Genomic DNA, 19,428 nt, shown 5'->3' with positions numbered 1-19,428 from the left:
CAGCTAGAAAAAGGGTTAATGGTTTCAGGTTTTGCCTTTTATAAACTCCGTCACGTGATAGAGAGCTGGCTTGTGATTGGACAAGCCAAGCAGAAATGAATTTCAAATCTCAAAGTTGTGAGATGTAGCTCTGCTTGTTAGTGTGTGTGTGTGTGTGCGTGTGTGTGTGTGTGTGTGTAAACAACGGATGTACGCGGAACCAAAATGTTGCTTGTACAATCACTTAATATTTGTAGCGAGTCGCTACACCAACATATCACGCATATGAACTGATTAAAAATTAAAAATGATCTAAGATGAATGGACAAAATGTATGACGATTTTTTATTCAATTTCATTCCATTTCGACCCCCTCAAAAACTATTTTAACCAGCTAAGGATCCCTAAAAGAAATCCAATCATTTCAGGCCCCTAGCGCCATTTTGCAACTTTTAGTTTCGGAGGACATAAGAGTTTTAAATATGGAGACAGACAGACAGACGTATAACTTTTTATATATTAGATTAAAAACTATGGTGTTTTGGAGTCTGACTATTTGTACACAAATAAAATCATGTGATTGGTTGACAACAAAATAGACTACACGGTACTAAGGCAGTAGCGTTTATAATGTCAATATTTAAATTTGAACGTCACATACTCTGTATTCCTATGCCTGGTCTTCCCTTCCTTTCTCCCTATCTATTTGTACGTGTGTGTGTATGTTTGTCTATTTGTCTATCTCTGCTTATCTCGGCATTGTTTCCAGTCGGCCTGAATCTCCACTTGCCACTAGTATTCAACAACGCCGACTCAGGAGAGGGTTTTTTTTTTTTTTTTTTTTTTTTACACGGTGGTCACCACTTATCAAGGCCCGGAAGCCACTCAGGGATAAGGGTTATTGCAAGTACAATACGTTAGTGTGGAGATTTGATGAAGTGTTTACTTAAGGGGGCAGTTCATTAGGAATTTGTTAACGTTGGACTTGAAGACATCCAAGTTGTAGTCAGGTGGGAAGCAGGCAGACGGAACAGAGTTCCACAGGCGTGCAGTTCTAAGAAAGAAGCTTTGTTCATGGAATCCACGTTTTGATTTAGGCACAGATAAAGAGTGGGGGAAATTTTTCACAGTGGATTCAGCTAGACGGGTGTTTTTCGTGAAAGATTGGCGAGGGGGGATCAGAGATTGGAGTTCAGACGAGCACCTGCCATGAAAATAACGATAAAACAAAGATAGGCTGGAGATTACGCAACTCTTGCCATAGAAATACCATGCATAGGCACCCTTACAGTGGGTATCCGTATTCTGTCAAGACTGAAGGAAGCTGCAATTTATCTATCTTCCCTCTCTCCTTCCTTTCTTTCGCTCTATCTTTATACTTTTAATTGGAATCTGATTACTCGTACACAAATAAAAACATATGATTGGTTGACAGCAAAAGGTATAAGCAGAGTAAGCACTGTTAAGGCGATAGTTTTTTATGTTTAAAACGAGAGTTTGAATCAATCTCATGTAAGTTTAAAAGATGTTTTTTAACTGGATACGTGTTTTATAAATTTAAAGGAATTAACACACTAACCAAAAAACATATCTTTCTTTACCAAGTGGCCATTTATTTATTTGATAAGTTGCAAAAAAAAAAAAAAAAAAAAAAAGATGGGGAACTTCTGAAATTTTAGTTTTTGAGCACATTTTTTTTTTTGGGGGGGGGGGGGTCATTTTAAATATTTATTGATGATTTATTGATTTATTATTTAAATATTCACTCAGAACAGGGGGAGATAATTCATGTGAGAAGTCCCGATAATCACTTAAATCATGAAAACAAAACAAAATCCTTATCAAAATTCATCCAATAAACGTCACGGTCACATTTATTAGGTGAAAGAAGATGTATCCATTGTTGCTTGATATTAAATGTAACGTTAAATTCCTTAAAAAAAGACACTGAGACATGATTATGTTTTTCCTTAACAGTTCACTTCTTGTAATTATGATAACCATTCGGCCAACTTGACACGATCTTTAAAAAATGTTTTCAAACCTGCTTATTCTTAACATAATGTGAACGATTCGTGTATGTGGAATTATGAAACAGTAAACAGACAAAAACCGACTTCCACGTACCGGGTCCTGGATATGACCTAAAACTATATCCGATGGTGAAGCCCCACCTTGCGGGCCTTGGGTAGTGCGGAGCCACCCTTTAGTTGGCATTGCTCCCAGGTCCACTCTGACCCAGAGTGGTAGTACCTGTACATCTGGGCAGGAGCAAGGACTTGTCCTGCCTTGATAGAGTTCAAAATAGACTTCGTAGCCTCGTAGGAGATGTCCTTTTCTCTTCCTTGCAACCTCTATCTCACAGAAGAGATGTTGCGAGTTTGTTTCTGATGTATCGTTATTTTCATGGAAAGTGTTCGACTGAGCTTCAATCTATGGTCCCCCCTCGCCAAACTTTTACAAGAAACACTCGTCTAACTGTAAACACTATCAATAATTCCCCCCACTCTTTATCTGTGCCTAAATCAAAACGTAGATCCCATGAACAAAGCTTCTTTCTTAGAACTGCTCGCCTGTGGAATTGTCTTCCGTTTTCCGGTTGACTACAATATGGTTGTCTTCAAGTCTAATGTAAATAAGTTCTTGATGAGCCGTTCCATACAAGTTATCAAATTTACCAAATTTTCATTACTAATGATTACTATAGTGTCCAATTTCTACTGTACACTCTTTAACCCTTATCCTTGAGTGGCCTCTTGGCCTTGATAATGTGGTGATGCCTATGTAAAAAAAAAAAAAAAAAATAGAATCCGACTTAAAAAAACAAATATACTCCATTAAAAATCATTCCTCAAGATAACTAGATTCGGCATTAAATAACCTGAAAAAGGTTGATATGCCGTAAAACAAAAACAACCAATCCACGTATCGATTTGTCATTTTTGACCTCTTAGAAGCCCTTTTTCCGGATGAAAACATCAAAAAGTAGATCAAAAATTTGTTGAGTATATAGGTTGAGAAATGTCCTCACACATTCTCACTTTTATAGATATACTAGATTTTGTTTATTTTTAGAATTTTGAGCCATTACTGACACGTTGTTGTTATTGTTTTAACTTACCAACTCAGCATTACTTGGTTTTTGAACCGAATAAAAGATTTAAAATAAGTAAAAACACACAAAATCTATCTAGGTATGTAGAAGCGTAACTTATCTTGCCTTTGGTAACAGTTATTTGTTATATATTTGTATAATTAGTTTCTTTGATCAAATAAAACAAGAAGAATTTTTTTTAATGAAAATCGCTCCAGACAAAGCATGAAGCCACTTAATGTAAATTATAAAATGTAGTGTACCTTATGCGACATTTCAGCATTTAAATCATCGTCAAACATTTGTTCCGTATCGGATACTGCGTCCCATTCTGCGTGGCCCATTTGAACGAGTTCTTCATTTATATTTACGGTACCCTGAAAAGACAACAACATTTATTTTTTTAAACGTTTTTAAATGTTTGGTCCTGAAATCAATTCGTCAAGCTAGCCACAGAATTGTTCGCATTGCAACAAAAAAATCAAGTTTTAAATAAAGAAGAAGAAAAATAAGAACTGGAAATAGTTTGTATCACAATAAAAAACAACATAAAAATACTTAATAACTAATGAAGGCGTTCTGATTATAAAGTGGGGTATAAATTTATGAGACGTGTATTAGGATATGACGTTATGGACAGAAAGTCCAAAGTGACACGTAGCAAAGGAGATAGCGAAAATATCTTTTAGTTTTAAATGCCTGTACAAAAAACATCTGGAAACTTATTGAAGGCACCTTGTAACTGACCCTTGGATACAACATTTGTATTGTTATTATTATTGTTGTTATCATTATTGTTGTTATTATTATTGTTATTATTATTATTGTTATTGTTGTTGTTATTATTATTGTTCTCATCTTGAGTGTGATTTTCACGTTTCAGTCGATATAACCTCCGAGCTTCTTCAGGTGTATCTTGTCGCACTCGGGAATTTTGTGCTCTTGTTCCGTTAGCCATGACTGGATAGAGGTCCTAAGTAATTCACAAATGTATTTTTTGGTCGCCCACACTGAGGATTGAACCTTCAACCTTCAGGAGAAGGTCACTTTTACAATTGAATTTCCAAATAATCTAACCGCTGCGCCATGGGTCCTTGCGGACAATTCTAGTGCGAATTTTAGGAGCCTTGAACCTATTTTTTATTTCTAGTTGTAAATATCACCATTTATTACTAATTATTATTATATATTAATGTATATTTATCTCTATACTTATTACTTGTATATATTATCTATTGTTTATTATTACTTGTATAATATATATACAAGTAATAAGCATAGAAATAATAAAAATAAGTAACCCGAACAATCAAATCACTTTGAATAAAAGAGGACAAATTATATAGTGGAGAAATTTTATTTTCAGAAAAACTGTTGTAGAAGAATTTGTAATTGTGTGTATGTATATATATATATATATATATATTTATTATATTAAATTATTAGAATTTGTAATTGTGTGTGTGTATGTGTGTGTGTATATATATATATATATATATATATATATATATATATATATACAGGGTGACCCCAAAAAACGGGCCCCAACTCTAATTAGGCCTTGTTTCTTAGTGTTTTGTCCGAATAAAATGAAACTTTGGTCATAACTAGTTTATTATATTCAAAACATCACATCAAAACACTACGGTCTTTGCCCTTTTTTTTCTCCGTTCTATAGCATATGTTCTAGATGGCCTCCATTTAGCTTTTGTTTTTTTGGGGTCACCTGTATGTGTGTCAGGTCATGTCATATGCTACTGGTACCATGTAACCAAGTACTACCTACATCATGGTCGGGTCACCGGCGACTAAACTGGTTCCCCCCACCAGACTTGTGATGATAGTGAGGAGGGTGGCTAGTCTCCCTGAAGGATTAAAAACAAGACCTTCCAAAGGGCGAATGAACCCTTTTTCGGTGTCAACGGCTAACTAGCACCGTGTGTGTCTGTGTGTATGTATATGTGTGTTGGGGTGGAGAGGGCTCCCGTAAGCCGTGGTGAAGGCAACCTTTCTAGGAGAAGCAAATCTTTGATTTAAAAAACCATAAAGCGGGAGACCAGTACCCGCATTAAGCTGGTCTGCAGTTTAACTGGTTGCTGGCTATCTTGTTCTTGCTTGTTGCTGGATCTCAACATTTTGAACCGAGAGAGAAACTTAGCTGTCGTACAAAGCTAAGACTCTGTAACATCTGTGTATAGATACTCCCTCAGGCATTTGTCTATTAAAATGGTCCTGTGGCAATGAAAGTCACTTTTGGGCTCATGGACTTTTAAGTGTCTGAGGGAGTGGCATTCGTCTGACAAGACGTTGCAATCATCATCATCATCATCATATATGTATATACACATACAGACACACACACAAGAATAATGAAAATAGTATTCCGACAAAATAGAGAAATAAAAAGGAACAAACCGAGTCATAATTTTAGAAAACTTGCTGAAAGAGAAAATCAGTTCTAAAAAGAATTGCTCTTCATACTTGAACTCACCTAGATCCACTTTGATATTTTTTGTTTTTGTCAGTTTTAGTTGATAGTTGACAAATTTCATATCAACGAAAAAAGAATCAATATAAAAAAAAAGTCAATATAAATATAAAAAAATATGCCAATATAAATATAAAAAAATATGCCAATATAAATAAGAAAAATTCCCATCGCTAAAAAAAAAAACAAAACAAAAATAAGCTGAAAATAAATCATGGCAAAAATGATGGACACAAAATCACACGACAACACAGAAAAACAAGCAAGTGAGATAAAAAATAAAAAAAGGAGAAAAAGAATGAAAGATTAATTCGAAGAAGAAAAAAATGATGTGAAAATTCAGGCATAACGCGAAGATGAAAGAGAAATCTATGTGAGAGAAAAAATATGTGAATAAATACCAAATTATTACTATTTTATATATATATATATTATTTATTTGAAGGTAAACAGTTACATTTGGTCGCTATAAACAGCCATCTGTTTCAGTCAATGAGACTTCATCAGACGACCCTGGACCATTCAACACTATAGGAAAAAATAGTTGAATTCATTAGTTCATACTTTCGAATATCTCAAGCTTGAAGATATATATATATATATATATATATATATATATATATACACACACTTTCAATTATAAAATATAATTTTTTTCTTATTGGCCTAATTTTAAATAAAAACATTTTAACACTTTCAGAGCATATATATATATATATCAGTAGTTCACATTCCAAAGCCAAAAAGTATGTTTATATTTTTTTTCTTTCATAATATTTTATTTTGTCTTACACATATTTCATTGAATGGCGTACAAACACCAAACAACTCATCAGAGACAGTTAATATTTTCAATCAGAAAAACCAAACAGTCCCACATTTTTTTTTTTCTCTTGGAATACAGAGGATGAAAGCTCCCGAAAATGAATAGAAATTGTTAGGAGTCATCTGAATCATAAAAAAAACTTATGTATTCAAGATATGATTTGGATGTTACGAGGGGGGGGGGGACTGAAGTATTTTTTAGTCCAACAAAGCTTCAGTGTGGAAGGTACCATATATATATATTAGTGATGGGATGATTACAATATTTTTTCCCTGATTCCGATACAATTACTGATTCTGATTTATATATATATATATATATATATATATATATTAGTGATGCAGTGATTCCTATATTTTTCCTTATTCTAATACAATTACCGATTCTGTATTTAATTCCCAATTCCGATACAATTTCTGATTCCGATTCTTTATAAATCTCTAAAAATTTAACTATAAAAGTGTTATTTTGTCCCGATTACCGTAAAAACACATGCTAAATATGCATATATTTTCTCAAACGTAAAAACAAAACAATAAATATTTATTATTTCATCATTATTACCAGCAGTGGAAAAAATTTTGCTTGAAATAAAATCAAATAAAAAAAAAGATAATTAAAGGAATCGTTTTTGGCATTGGAATATGGGCACATTTTTTCCCCGATACCCCAAAATTTCTGATTTTTTTCAATTCCCGATTCCGATTCATATATATATATATATATATATATATATATATAAACAAACCATGCATAATATTTCAGCTAGCATGAAAATCCTCTTAAGTTGATCCGAAATGCAAAATAGTTCTTTAGAGAGAATATATATATATATATATATATATATATATATGAAGTGGCCTTGTCGGTCTCTGTCTCCTTTTGTGTCCGGAATTGTCTACTAAACTACTCTGCCATATAGGGGATTTGGATCTGTGGAACAAATTCGATGTGGTTTTTTAGCCCGTAAAAATAAGGGGTTAAAATTGAAAAAGTAAGTCAACTAAACATGTTATTTCTGTGCATAATATACCTTTTCTATTCTATATATTAATACCTTCAACAACGTTATTTTTTTACGTTTTTGTAAGTGTACGTACATAGAACAGGTAGTAACAAATAATGCTGGAGTGCTCAATGTTTTGGTTTCGATTCTAGCTGATGGCACCTGAGTCATTTTTTTTTTTGTTTTGTTTTTCTTTAGAAATTACTACTTTGTATTGGGTACAATATAATAATCAATAGTTTATTTCCTCATCGCTGGCAAAAGTGCATTGAGAATGGTGGTGACTATGGAGAAAAATAAATTTGCTTGTTTTAATCATACCACTCCTGTCTTTGTAGGTCTTCAACATTATTTTTGGAACAATCCTCATATATAAGAACATAAATTAAAATTCTGTAAATTAAGATTTACAAAAAAATTATTATTTGACAAGGAATATATATATATATATATATATATATATAATGCTCCCTATCCTGGGTTGAGCATATTGGGAAGTGATATACAAACTGCCATTTGCGTATTAAGCAATGCTCTTTGTGTAAACAAATCGAGCGAAGGCATTTGGGCGATTTCAAAACATTGTTAATTCATTACCCACACAACAGCAGCTGTACAGCGCAATGGTGAGAAGCCTTGACTGTCATATGAGTGGTCATGTTTCGATCCTGGCTTGAGGCAGTTGCCTGTCTAGCCGCACTGATGAGCTGTGAAACAGCAAAACGGTACTGTATGTGGATGGATGAATATATATATATATGTATATATATATATATATATATTCAAGCACATCTGATTGAACATGACAGAGTTGTTCTTTTTTCTGATTTTTTTGGATATCTGTTCAATTTGCCAAGTGGTCTTTTTTATTTCAGCTGGCATGTTGTATAAAATGGCACCCAAAAGTTGTTGTTCAGCCATGTTCTTCATTGTCAGGAGCGATTGCTATTGTTGCCGTTTTCTTTTCTTTACGGCTTAGTGTATTTATAGGGTTTTTTTTTTTATTGCTTATAAAGATGAGTGCAGGATGGGTAGGGACAAATTATTTTTATTTTTAATTTCGATTTTGTTATTTTATATTTTATTTATTTAGTTATTTAGTTTATTATTGTTAATTTAGTTATTTATTGTTAATAATCGCTCCTGAAGATGATCGGATGTAGAAAGCGCTTAAGAAGCTGAACAACAAATTTTGTGCGCCATAATATACAACATGCCAGCCGAAATAAAAAAAGACCGCTCGGCAAATTGAAAAGATATCCAAAAAAAATTGAAAAAAAGATTAACTATCGTGCTCAAATAATAACTTGCTGCCAATATTATATATATATACATATATATATATATATACACATACACACACACAGTGGCACCAAAAAGAAAGCCTGCACTAGTCATTTTTTCAAAAACCGCAAAATTAAACCTAACTGATTGTAACTGTTTAAGCAACCTATACCTCGTTTGATCCACCTTTTATTCCTCTATAATTTTACAGAGTTAGACACAAGATTGGTTTTTAATATGTAGGGTCACTCTGGATAGGAACAAAAATAAAAAATTGTCTCCATCATGAAGGATTTCTCCTTACACTGACCGAGGACAGAAAAGGTGGAGTGTAGCATCAGAACAGATACTACACTGTGATCTTGGCCCGAATGCCAAGGAACAAAAAAAATCCTCTTTAGTCCATTCTGATGAGAAGCATTTAGCTTCGAAATGCCATGGCTTAAAGAGGGTTTTTTTTTTTTCTTAAATTTCCCCTCAACTTTTCCTCATTATTCTGATGATATAATAAAATTATAACTTTTACTTCTCATTTTTCATTTTAATATTGTTGTTTGCTCCTCTTAATAGTGTTGAGCTTTTCTTATCTTGATAAGTTTGGCTTTGTTAGAGATTTTCTCCTTGATAATTATTTTATATATATATACTAGCATGGGTGCCCAGCGTTGCCTGGGTGTTTGGAGGTGTATGCTGAGGAAAAAAAAAAAAAAAAAAAAAAACGGTCAATTTTTATAACTTTGACCCCTTAACATTTATTGTTTTGGGCTCAAATCAAGTTATTAAGTTAGATCCATGTCCAAGGAACCTATAATTTCAAGTGTTTAGACCCAAAATTGGCGGAGGAGTTTGGTAGAGTTTTTAAAGGTCAAATCGTTGAACTTTGACCCCTTAACAGCCAAATTTCTGTCCGAAAACCGATCACATCGATTTTCCAAAATCTCAGTATCCTGTATATCAAATTTCGAGTCTGTAGACTTAAAATTGAGAGAGTTATTGCCTAGGGAAATGTACACACATACAGGGTGGTCAAAAAGTCAGGTAACATTTTAAAGAAAAACGATATTAGCAATACACGTATATTTAAGTACCATACATTGAAATATAAAATGAAACAAACATGAAATATGTTTATTTTGTTAATTGTCATCCATTTCTCTCTATCAATCGCTGGAAGCAATTAACCACTGATTGTGTAACACGTGTAATCATGTCAGCTAATATCCGCGCAATCTCCTCTTCAATAAATAACTTTAAAGACGCTATTGTATCAGGCTTCTTGCCATAAATGCTATCCTTTACATAGCCCCAAAGCCAGAAATCAGGAGGGGTAAGATCCGGAGATCTGGCTGGCCATTCAACTGGGCCACGGCGACCAATCCATCGTTGTGGAAAAATTTCATCCAAGAAATAATATTAAACGAATAGAGATTATAATAGATCATATTGTTTTTTCTACCTTTAACATGTTACCTGACTTTTTGACCACCCTGTAGACAGACACACAAACACACAGATACACAGACACGTTCACTTTTATAGATATATAGATATCTATATCTATAAAAGTGAAATTGTGTGTGTCTGTCTACTTTTTTTTTTTTTTTTTTTTTTTTTTTTTCTCAAAATACACCTCCAAACACCTGGACAACACTGAACTGAAATGCTAGTATATTACAACTTATATATATATATATATATATATATATATATATATATATATATACGGTATATGTCATACATGACGGCATAGCAAATGATATATATTTGCAGTATATGTCATATATGATAATAAGAGCAAAAAGAGATAGAGCAAAAAAAAGGGGGGGGATAAAAATGAATGTAAAGGTTCCCGGGCAATACCGGGTAGATTATCTGGTGTGTGTGTATATATGTATATATATATATATTGCTAATTCCTACCCTCTAATGAGAAGGAAAGTATTTCTTCGAAACTCCGCAGATTAAGGACTATCCACTTATTAAGTGTTCCTTTTCAAATTAAATATGTTTTAACTCTTTTTCAAAGTGTTTTTTAATATGTTTTATTAACTATTTGCTCTTATTATATATATGTATATATATATATATATATATATATATATATATAACTACTTAATTTACTCACATGAAATTAATATACGAAAGTATAAATTTATGCGTAAACTTTAAGTATTTACTTCAAAAGTGCTCAATACGTAGGTAGAGCTAGTTAGTAAGTTATAAAATATATATGGCGATTAAGCTACACTGAATATTCCGCGTTTCATCCATTCTAGGATTCTTCAGGCTTATGCATAAGTGTGTAGCTTAATCGGCATATACATTTTATAACTTACTATATATATATATATATATATATATATATATATATATATATATATATATATATATATTCAGACAAGTACTGTTAAATAGCATGGAGTGTTCTTGCTTAATGAGCTTTTTTCTTTTTCAATTTTTCGTTCTTATTTCTCGGTTGAACCTGTGCAAGAAAGTTCCATAGTCGTCTTGGTCCATCTGTTTTGTTTTTTTTTGGTAGTTTTTTGCAAGTACTTTCGACTGAGTTTCATCAGTCGTCTTCAAGCAGTTTTGATAATTGTTAGTTTAAAATCTGGATGCTTTTATCTGTTTCAGTTAAAATTACATTTAAATTTCTTAAACTAGTGAAGTGTCTTGTGTGTAAAAAAAAAAATATATATATATATATTTTTTTTTTGTGTATTAAGAACATGGTTAACATAAGTGTACAGTGATTTTAAAGGTGTGATTTACAAGTGTATGAATTTGCAGGGGTTTTTTGTAATAATTTATAATTATAAAATGTTTTGTATTTGATTTCTTTGGATTTCAGTTCTCATCTTGTTTCAGTTGATGTAACTTCCGACCTTCTTGGTAAACTCAGGAATCTAGTCAACTTAAGAATCTGCACATAATTTCAAACGGAACCTTTTATTTAATTCATGAGGGTAACATGCTCTCATTCTGTCAGCCATGACTGGGTAGTCCTAAGTAGTTTTCAATTGTATCTTTCAGTGTCATCTGCACTGAGGAGGGAACCTTCAATCTTCAGGAAAGTTTAACTTTACAATTAAATTTTACCAAGTACTTTTGTTAAGTTGTCTCCCTTTATATTGGCATTAATATGCATATAATTTGTTAAGTTATCTCCCTTATAAAAAGGCAGAGTTAACAAACTCTGTTTTTAAAAAGATGGCGTCGTAATGTTTATGTGTTTGTTAACCGCTAAACTCTAATCGTGAGTGTGTTGCATATTTATTCAATTAATGTATTAGCTGCCGTAATAAATTATATATTGTTTATATATATACCGTCGGAGTTGGATTATTTTACTTGTTTTTCATGGTAGCAGAGTGTAGTTTGTTCTCATCAAATCTAGGGGGATTTTTGTAGTTAACGGCCATTTCCTCTTTGTGGTCGTTCGTTAAAAAAAAACTTCAATTATTGTTCCGTAGATCGTTTTTGCTCGCAACTATGCTCTGCTACAATTCATGTTGTTTTTTACAACTTCACTTGTGGTGGTCCCTTCTAGTGCAGGTGGTTTATCAATAAGGATCATGGGAATGTTTGGATTTCTTCCAAAAACTATCTGATAAGGGCTATATCCATGTACGTTTTGTAACGAATTCTTTGCCATAATGGCCCAATTTAGTGCTGTTTCCCAATCCAGAGTGTAGTCGGACCTCAACTTCAATAATATTTCAGTTAGTATCTGATTGTGTCGTTCCAATAGACCATTACTCCAGAGTGAATATGCAGCAGTAGTAGAGATGTCTATGTTAAAATTTTCAGCCATATCTTTCATTTCAGCATTGTCGAACTCACCTCCCAGATCACTGAAAATTCCTTTAGGTGCTCCATGGATACTAATCCAGCATTGAATTAATTTTTTTACAATTTTAGATGGCTGCTTAGTGTTTAACCACTATACCACGGGTTCTTACTGACAAGTCTAATATACATTTTAATAGCTTTAAATTTTATTTCTAAATGTATAATCTTAAAAAAGTGTTCCATTCGAAATTCGGTGCAGATTCTCAAGTTCGACAACTAACCCTAACCCCCTCTCCTGAGTTCGACAAGGTACACCTGAAGATGGTGGATCATATTGACCAAAACACATTGCGAAAACAACACTTAAAGTCCAATCTCTTATTTATTTTTCTTCAACTTTATATTTTGATTAAACTTGTTTTAATCTATCCTAATCTTTGTGTTATTGGAACCACCCGGGTGATATTTTATTACCTATAACAATTATTAAAATTAAAATTACTTCTATTTCTCCTATTTAAGTTATAATCACTTTAGTTTCATTATGTTAGAGGGGGGTGAAAAAAACTGACTTTACTGTATTTATATACTAGTCCGGGTGCCCGGCGTTTCCCATGTGCTTGTAAATAAGAAGAATATTAAATAAGTGAAAATGAGATTAGGATAAACAGTTCAAACAATGTAGTTCAAACAATACAATTAAATCAAACAATACAATTTGTAATATGTGTGTGTGTGTGTGTATCTATACTCCTATAAATTCGTTTTTCTTTTGTGTGTATTGATATTCATATTAAAAACCCTCTTTTCTATTTATTTAATGCGTTTATTTGCTTCCCCCACCAAAGCAAATTAGGCACAAGGCCGTTTTTAAAAGTAGGCAAAAAAGGGGGCACTCTGGTTACCAAAAATAATAATTGTCCTAGTATAGAGGGTTTCCTCTCCATTGACTGGTACAAATTATCTTAAGTGCAGCATCTGAAGAACAGATACTACACTTTGAGGTATTTATTTGCTCTCCCACCGAGCAAATTAGGCACAAGGCCGATTTTTAAAGTGAGGAGTGAAGGGGAAATGGGGACCAACTCCCCGGGGAGTATGGGAGCTGGGTAGTGACAATTGGTATGAAGGGTTGCCCCAACATTGACCAAGGTCTTATATGTGGGGTTGCCCCCACATATGGTCTTTGCTTGCAGTATCTGCCAGAACAGATACTACACTTTGATCCTGTTTATATAGTTTATTTCCATAATGAAAAATTTTACAATTAAATAATGAGAAATTCAAAAAATAAAAGCAAAAAAATTAACATTTGTAAACAAAGTTAGGCACAAGGCCATACAAGAAGTGGGATGGGGAGTGTTGCAGGGTCTTTGTTACTAAAGTGAAAATGGAGTCTTTGGCGACTTTACTCTTTGATCCTGGTCCGAAGACCAAGAACAGCAGAAAAAAAGCAAGCCTCTTTTCTATTTATTTAAAAAGAAAATACAATTAAATCAAACAATACAATCTGTAATATGTGTGTGTGTATGTCTATCTATCTATACTCCTATAAATTCGTTTTTCTTTTGTGTGTATTGATAATCATATTAAAACCCCTCTTTTCTATTTATTTAAAAAGAAAATACAATTTTCTTATATATGGCTTGTGGGATTGCATTCACTAGCAAAAGATCTAGCTAATTTGCATATTCTTTTAAACATTCATTTTAATTTATTCCCTATTAGTTGCTTCGGTTTTCAAATGGGATGATCATCTTTAGTTAACTATTACGTGTAATTATATTCATGCAGATATTCTACATGATTTATACTTGCATAATATTTGCATAAAAAGTTTATAGTAAACACAAAATAGTTTCCATATATATTTATGCATACGTATATGTTTTTGTTTAACAAATTTTGCCTACCAAACTCCTCCTAGAGTTTTTGGTCTACAGACATGAAACTTCATATATAAGGTATTTGAATCCATACAAAACTTTATATTTGGGTTTTAGCCCGGAAAAATCGGTGCAAAAGTCTGAAAATTTAAAAAAAATAAAATTTGCCAGGTGAAGGTCGAACGCCGGCATTACGAATGCATAACGTAGTTGATATTGGCTCATGTTTTAATTTTTAGCCTTGCAGTAAGCATGTTTTCATAGCCCAGTCGTTGACGGCAGAGGCAAAATAAATTGTGAGCTAAACGTTTTGGTTTCGATTCTCGGTGGTGGCGCATGAGTCTTTTTTATACTTTTTAAATCATTCCTATATATTGCATCCAATATATATATATATATATATATATATATATATATATAGCTATAAAAGTGAAAATGTCTGTCTGTCTTTTCTCTATGGTAGTTAAGGAAGACTATTATACAGAAAGACATTACTTTACATATTCAAACTTTTTAATATATATACATATTCATATAACCTTATGAACAGTACATAGGGCCCGAACAAAGCCGGGCGGAACTGCTAGTGTATATATATATATATATATATATATATATATATTGGATGGTTATGAACCTAGGCACTTCAAAAGAATCCAGATTTTAAACAAACAATAATCAAAACTGCCTGAAGACGACTGTTGAAACTCAGTTGAAAGTACTTGCAAAAAAAACAACAAAAATCAAAAACAGATAGACAAAGACGACTATGGAACGTTCTTGCACAGATTCAACCAAGAAATAAGACAACTTGAAAAATTACAAAAGCTCATTCAACAAAAACACTATACTATTCAACAATAAAACCATGCTGCCTAAATACAATATATATATATATATATATATATATATATATATATATATATATACACACACACACACATATATGGCGATGAGTATGTCACTTAAAAACCTATATATATATATATATATATATATATTATATACCAAGTTCAAGAGAGATAACTAATGAATTTAATGAGGTTATTAAGAGTGCTCAATAAAAGAAGAGCAAGATATATTTTTATTAATATAAACAAATTTGCAAGGTCATGACACTGGACATGGAGGTCTGAACAGAGCTGAAAGGGAGAAACAGACCAAATATCAAGTTATCATGTATGATATGAAAAGAAACTGGAACCTAAAGGGGATATCAATCATACCAGTTATTATAGGTGCCACGGAGCTTATGAATAATAACCTGAAGTCCTATCTAACTAATATTCCTGGTGAACCAAGCGCAAAAGAGATCCAGACAATTGCACTTAAGGGAACAACGAGGATACTAAAAAGAGCTCTCGGTTGGTTTCAATAAAAAGCAGGGCAATGTTGGCAGCTGGTTTGGTTGCCCCATACCCAGCATTACAATCTTCAAAGGAAGAAAATTAAAAAAAAGAAAAAATGTTTTAAACAGATGGTTGGTTAAAACCCCAAGTCCTCGTCAAGCGACTTAAAAAAAAGTTTGTCTTTCACAGAAGAAACTAGTTCTCAAACCTAAAATGATTTGAGAACTGGTTTCTTATGTGGGAAACAAACTTTTTTGAAGTTGCCTGACGAGGACTTGTGGTCTTAACCGTCTGTCCGAAACATTAGCATGTCCAGTGTCGTGGCCTTGTAAATTTGTTTATATTAATACATTTCTGCGGGAATATGATTTTCTCAATTATATTTTTACTTTTTATATTTACAAATTCTTAATTTATGAAGCTCAATGTGATTAGAGAGCATATAACAAAAAAATGACTAATGAGATTATATATATATATATATATATATAATGATTTCAAGGTTATGAGGGTTTTTGAAACATGAAAACGATGTCATTTTACGTATTTAATATTTTATATTTACTTTTTTATGACCAAGAGCAGAGGACCGCTTGAAATACAAACAATAACATTGTTTTCATGCTTCAGAAAAACCTTTCAAACCTTGAAATTAGTATTCTAGAAGCATACGTGGAAGTTTTACATTATATATATGTATATATATATATATATATATATATATGGTGATGAGTACATTACTTTAAAATCTCAAATAAAAGCGGGTTCGTTTGAATAAATTGTCCCTATTTGCTAACTTCCCCATGAGAAAGGATAAACTCAGACACAAGTTCGGCTATTCATGTGGTGGTATTCTGGATTAGTAACAAAAATTATAAAATTCCCTTAGTCTAGAAGGAACCCGCTTTTATTACCTATATATACACACACACATGACACAACAGTAAGTACATTTATCGACTAGTATTATAGGTTAACGCACAAAAGGGTTTGCAGAAAGGGATGGTAAATCATGCCATGGTGACGGGGCAAACATACCTTGGCGGAAACCTGATTAGGGGAGGCTTTCAGCCATAAATTACACCAAGAGACCTAGAAAAGGGGGTGCAGGTCATGAGAGAAAGAAAAATATATGAATTACAAATGATTAATTTGTATTTACAAAATGACATCGAGATAGTTGCGTCAATAATGAAAAAAAAAAAGCCTGGTAGTCAACACAAAACCTATTTTAAAAAAAACTTATTTTATAGGAGTTTTGGGGTGTGCTGAAAACGAATATCGCATTTAAAATCAGAGCCAGCAACTAGTTTTCACAATACTGGAAAAATAGTTTTCCACATGTTTCATGTAGTACTGTAACGTGGCGGCCATATTTGTTCAAAACAGAAATGACTTAATGAATTTTCAAACTAGTGAAGAATTAATCTTATTTTTTTTTATATAAAAAATATATGCAGCAACTTGTATGTACAACAATGGCCACCACTTATAACAAAATTTAAATGCAATATTCGTTTTCAGCATACCTGAAAACTACGAAAGTTGTCATTTTAAAAGAAAAATGTTAAGATGGAAACCAAGTAAAATCTGACAAATATGGCTGCCACGTTACATGAAACATGCGAAAAAGTATCTTTTCAGTGTTGTGAAAACTAGTTGCCAGCCCCAATTTTAATTGTGATATTCGTTTTCGGCACACTTGAAACCCCCTAGAAAACAAGTTCTTTAAGGTAAGTTTTGTGTTGGTCTATCAAGTCACATTTACCAAAAAACAAAAATAAAAAAAAGAATAAAAAATTGGGGGGGGGGGGGGATTTTAATCATATTGTACCAGATAGGATGATCAATTGCATTAGTTTTTTGCGTAAGAGTAAAATATGTTATCTGTCCATAAATGCATTTTAGAAAGTCAGCCTCTCGGTGGTGGTGGTGGTGGTGGTGGTGGTGGTGGTGGTGGTTCAACTCGAAGGCATGTCGTTCAAGAACAAATTAGATAAATGGAATGTCTGTAATAATGTCATGCACAAAAGAATTAATATTCCAATAATGCTAACCCGTGCACCAAGAACACACTTTGCAGAATATAAGACATTCTCACGGAATTTAAGATTTTTGACAGAAAAATTTAAAAGGACATAAGGTTTATGTCTTGTAAATATCCAATGACACGCAGAGAACTATTTCACGGCAGCTGCTCGAGTGAAAAAAAAAAATGGCAAAAATGTAGTAATGAATACCGTCTCGGTGGGGCACAAGCCTATAATAAATTTCTCTGAAAAGGGCACTTTTAAAACAAGAGTAAAAGGGGCAGATGCAAAGGCACCCATAGCACCACCCCTCCGCACGTCCTTGTAAATATCTATGTGGTCAAATTCAGTTTCTTATTTCTACAAAAAATTTGAAGAAACACAGATAAGGTTTATGTTTATAAAAAAAAAGATCTATGTGGTCAAATTACCGTGTATATATATATATATATATATATATATATATATATATATATATATATATATACTTGTGTATAAGTCAAATTTCTGGGAGACGATTTTAAGGTTATCTTTTGAGGATCAACTTATACAAAGGTAATATTTTTGGAAATGTTAAAAGCGATTCGGCGCTCAATCATAACAGAAAACGCCATTTTTTTGTGCACTCTATATATACTGGTGATCCTAGTAATTAATCGCACTCCTTCCAAACCCCACTGCAGTGTGTTTGCCAGCATATAAGCACATGCACGGTTTTTCAGTGGGAGGCTTAATAATAATTGGAATAGCTCTTGCAATGTTCACTCTCTAGACGTGGCTATAGTTCTAAGTTTGATATGATGTATTCGGTGATGATATGACAGGTTTTTTTTTTTATTTTTGTAGTTAGAAAATGTAGTGTTTGCAATATGTCGTTATCCCCTACGTTGAACAAGTTTTAACAATTTAATGAAACCATTTAATGGTACTTAACACATACGTTCACATTATTACGGTATATTACGGCTCATGCAACGTGTTTACGTTATTATCGTACGTAACATAAATTATGTCTAAAAACAGTAACTGCGCCTGGCATCTACAGCATGTCATTGATCAGAATGTCGGATTAGCAACGTTTGTGTTTGTTGCATGTAAGTGTGCAGCAGGTTGGTTCTAAATATGAAAATCGAATACACCACACTTGTCTGATTAGCAGCATTTGGATGCCCCGATAAATTTTACTCATAATTCACAGTAGTGTCAGTGCGCCTTGTTTGGGGTAAATTGAAATAAAAATAAACGAATGAAAAAAATGAAACAAATATATTTTTTAGAGTTTAGAGCAAGGGATCAGTTTACCACGTAAAATTAATGTAAAATTATCACAGGCTTTCATTTCAGATAGCGTTTTAAGGACATGTAATCGATTTTTGTTCATGGATCTGTGCTTCCAAAATTATAGACAAGAGGTGCATGGCTGATTCACGACGATATCTTGGCATCCGTTCTTTGGAAGTCATCCTGAGGCATGGAAAATTGAGATGGTTGCTATGGATGACAACCTTTGGCAACAGATGTCACAAGCAAATATTGCGGCCGGCCAAAGAAGTGATGGCTAAACAGCATCAAGGCTGACCTCAACACTCTATAGTTCACAGAGCATCTAGTCAATAATTGTAATGGCTACACGACAAAAAGGCGTCCACCCCGAGCAGCTGAGAAGAGAAGATGTCAAACCGTGCAGTACATAC

General features: G+C 32.9%; 1 protein-coding gene across 6 annotated transcripts in view; it reads right to left on the bottom strand.

Moving 5' to 3' along the window:
- The window catches only part of LOC145267032 (uncharacterized), a 432,374-nt gene that overhangs the window by 26,481 nt on the left and 386,465 nt on the right, over positions 1 to 19,428 (bottom strand). For 3 of the 6 annotated variants that reach the window (XM_080122969.1, XM_080122973.1, XM_080122970.1), the window contains 2 exons: positions 16,743 to 16,796; positions 3,337 to 3,450 (listed from right to left, as the gene is read on the bottom strand). In XM_080122969.1, coding sequence (XP_079979095.1) covers positions 3,337 to 3,450; positions 16,743 to 16,796 — 168 coding nt within the window. The remainder of the gene's footprint in view (positions 1 to 3,336; positions 3,451 to 16,742; positions 16,797 to 19,428) is intronic. The other 3 variants (XM_080122972.1, XM_080122971.1, XM_080122974.1) reach the window with 1 other exon arrangement.

This window comes from Euprymna scolopes, chromosome 42 (genome assembly GCF_053919585.1).
Source record: "Euprymna scolopes isolate OS-2025 chromosome 42, ASM5391958v1, whole genome shotgun sequence".
Lineage (NCBI taxonomy): Eukaryota > Metazoa > Mollusca > Cephalopoda > Sepiida > Sepiolidae > Euprymna > Euprymna scolopes.
Note: the sequence above shows the minus strand (reverse complement) of the source record. Positions and strands in the feature narration are given on the sequence as shown.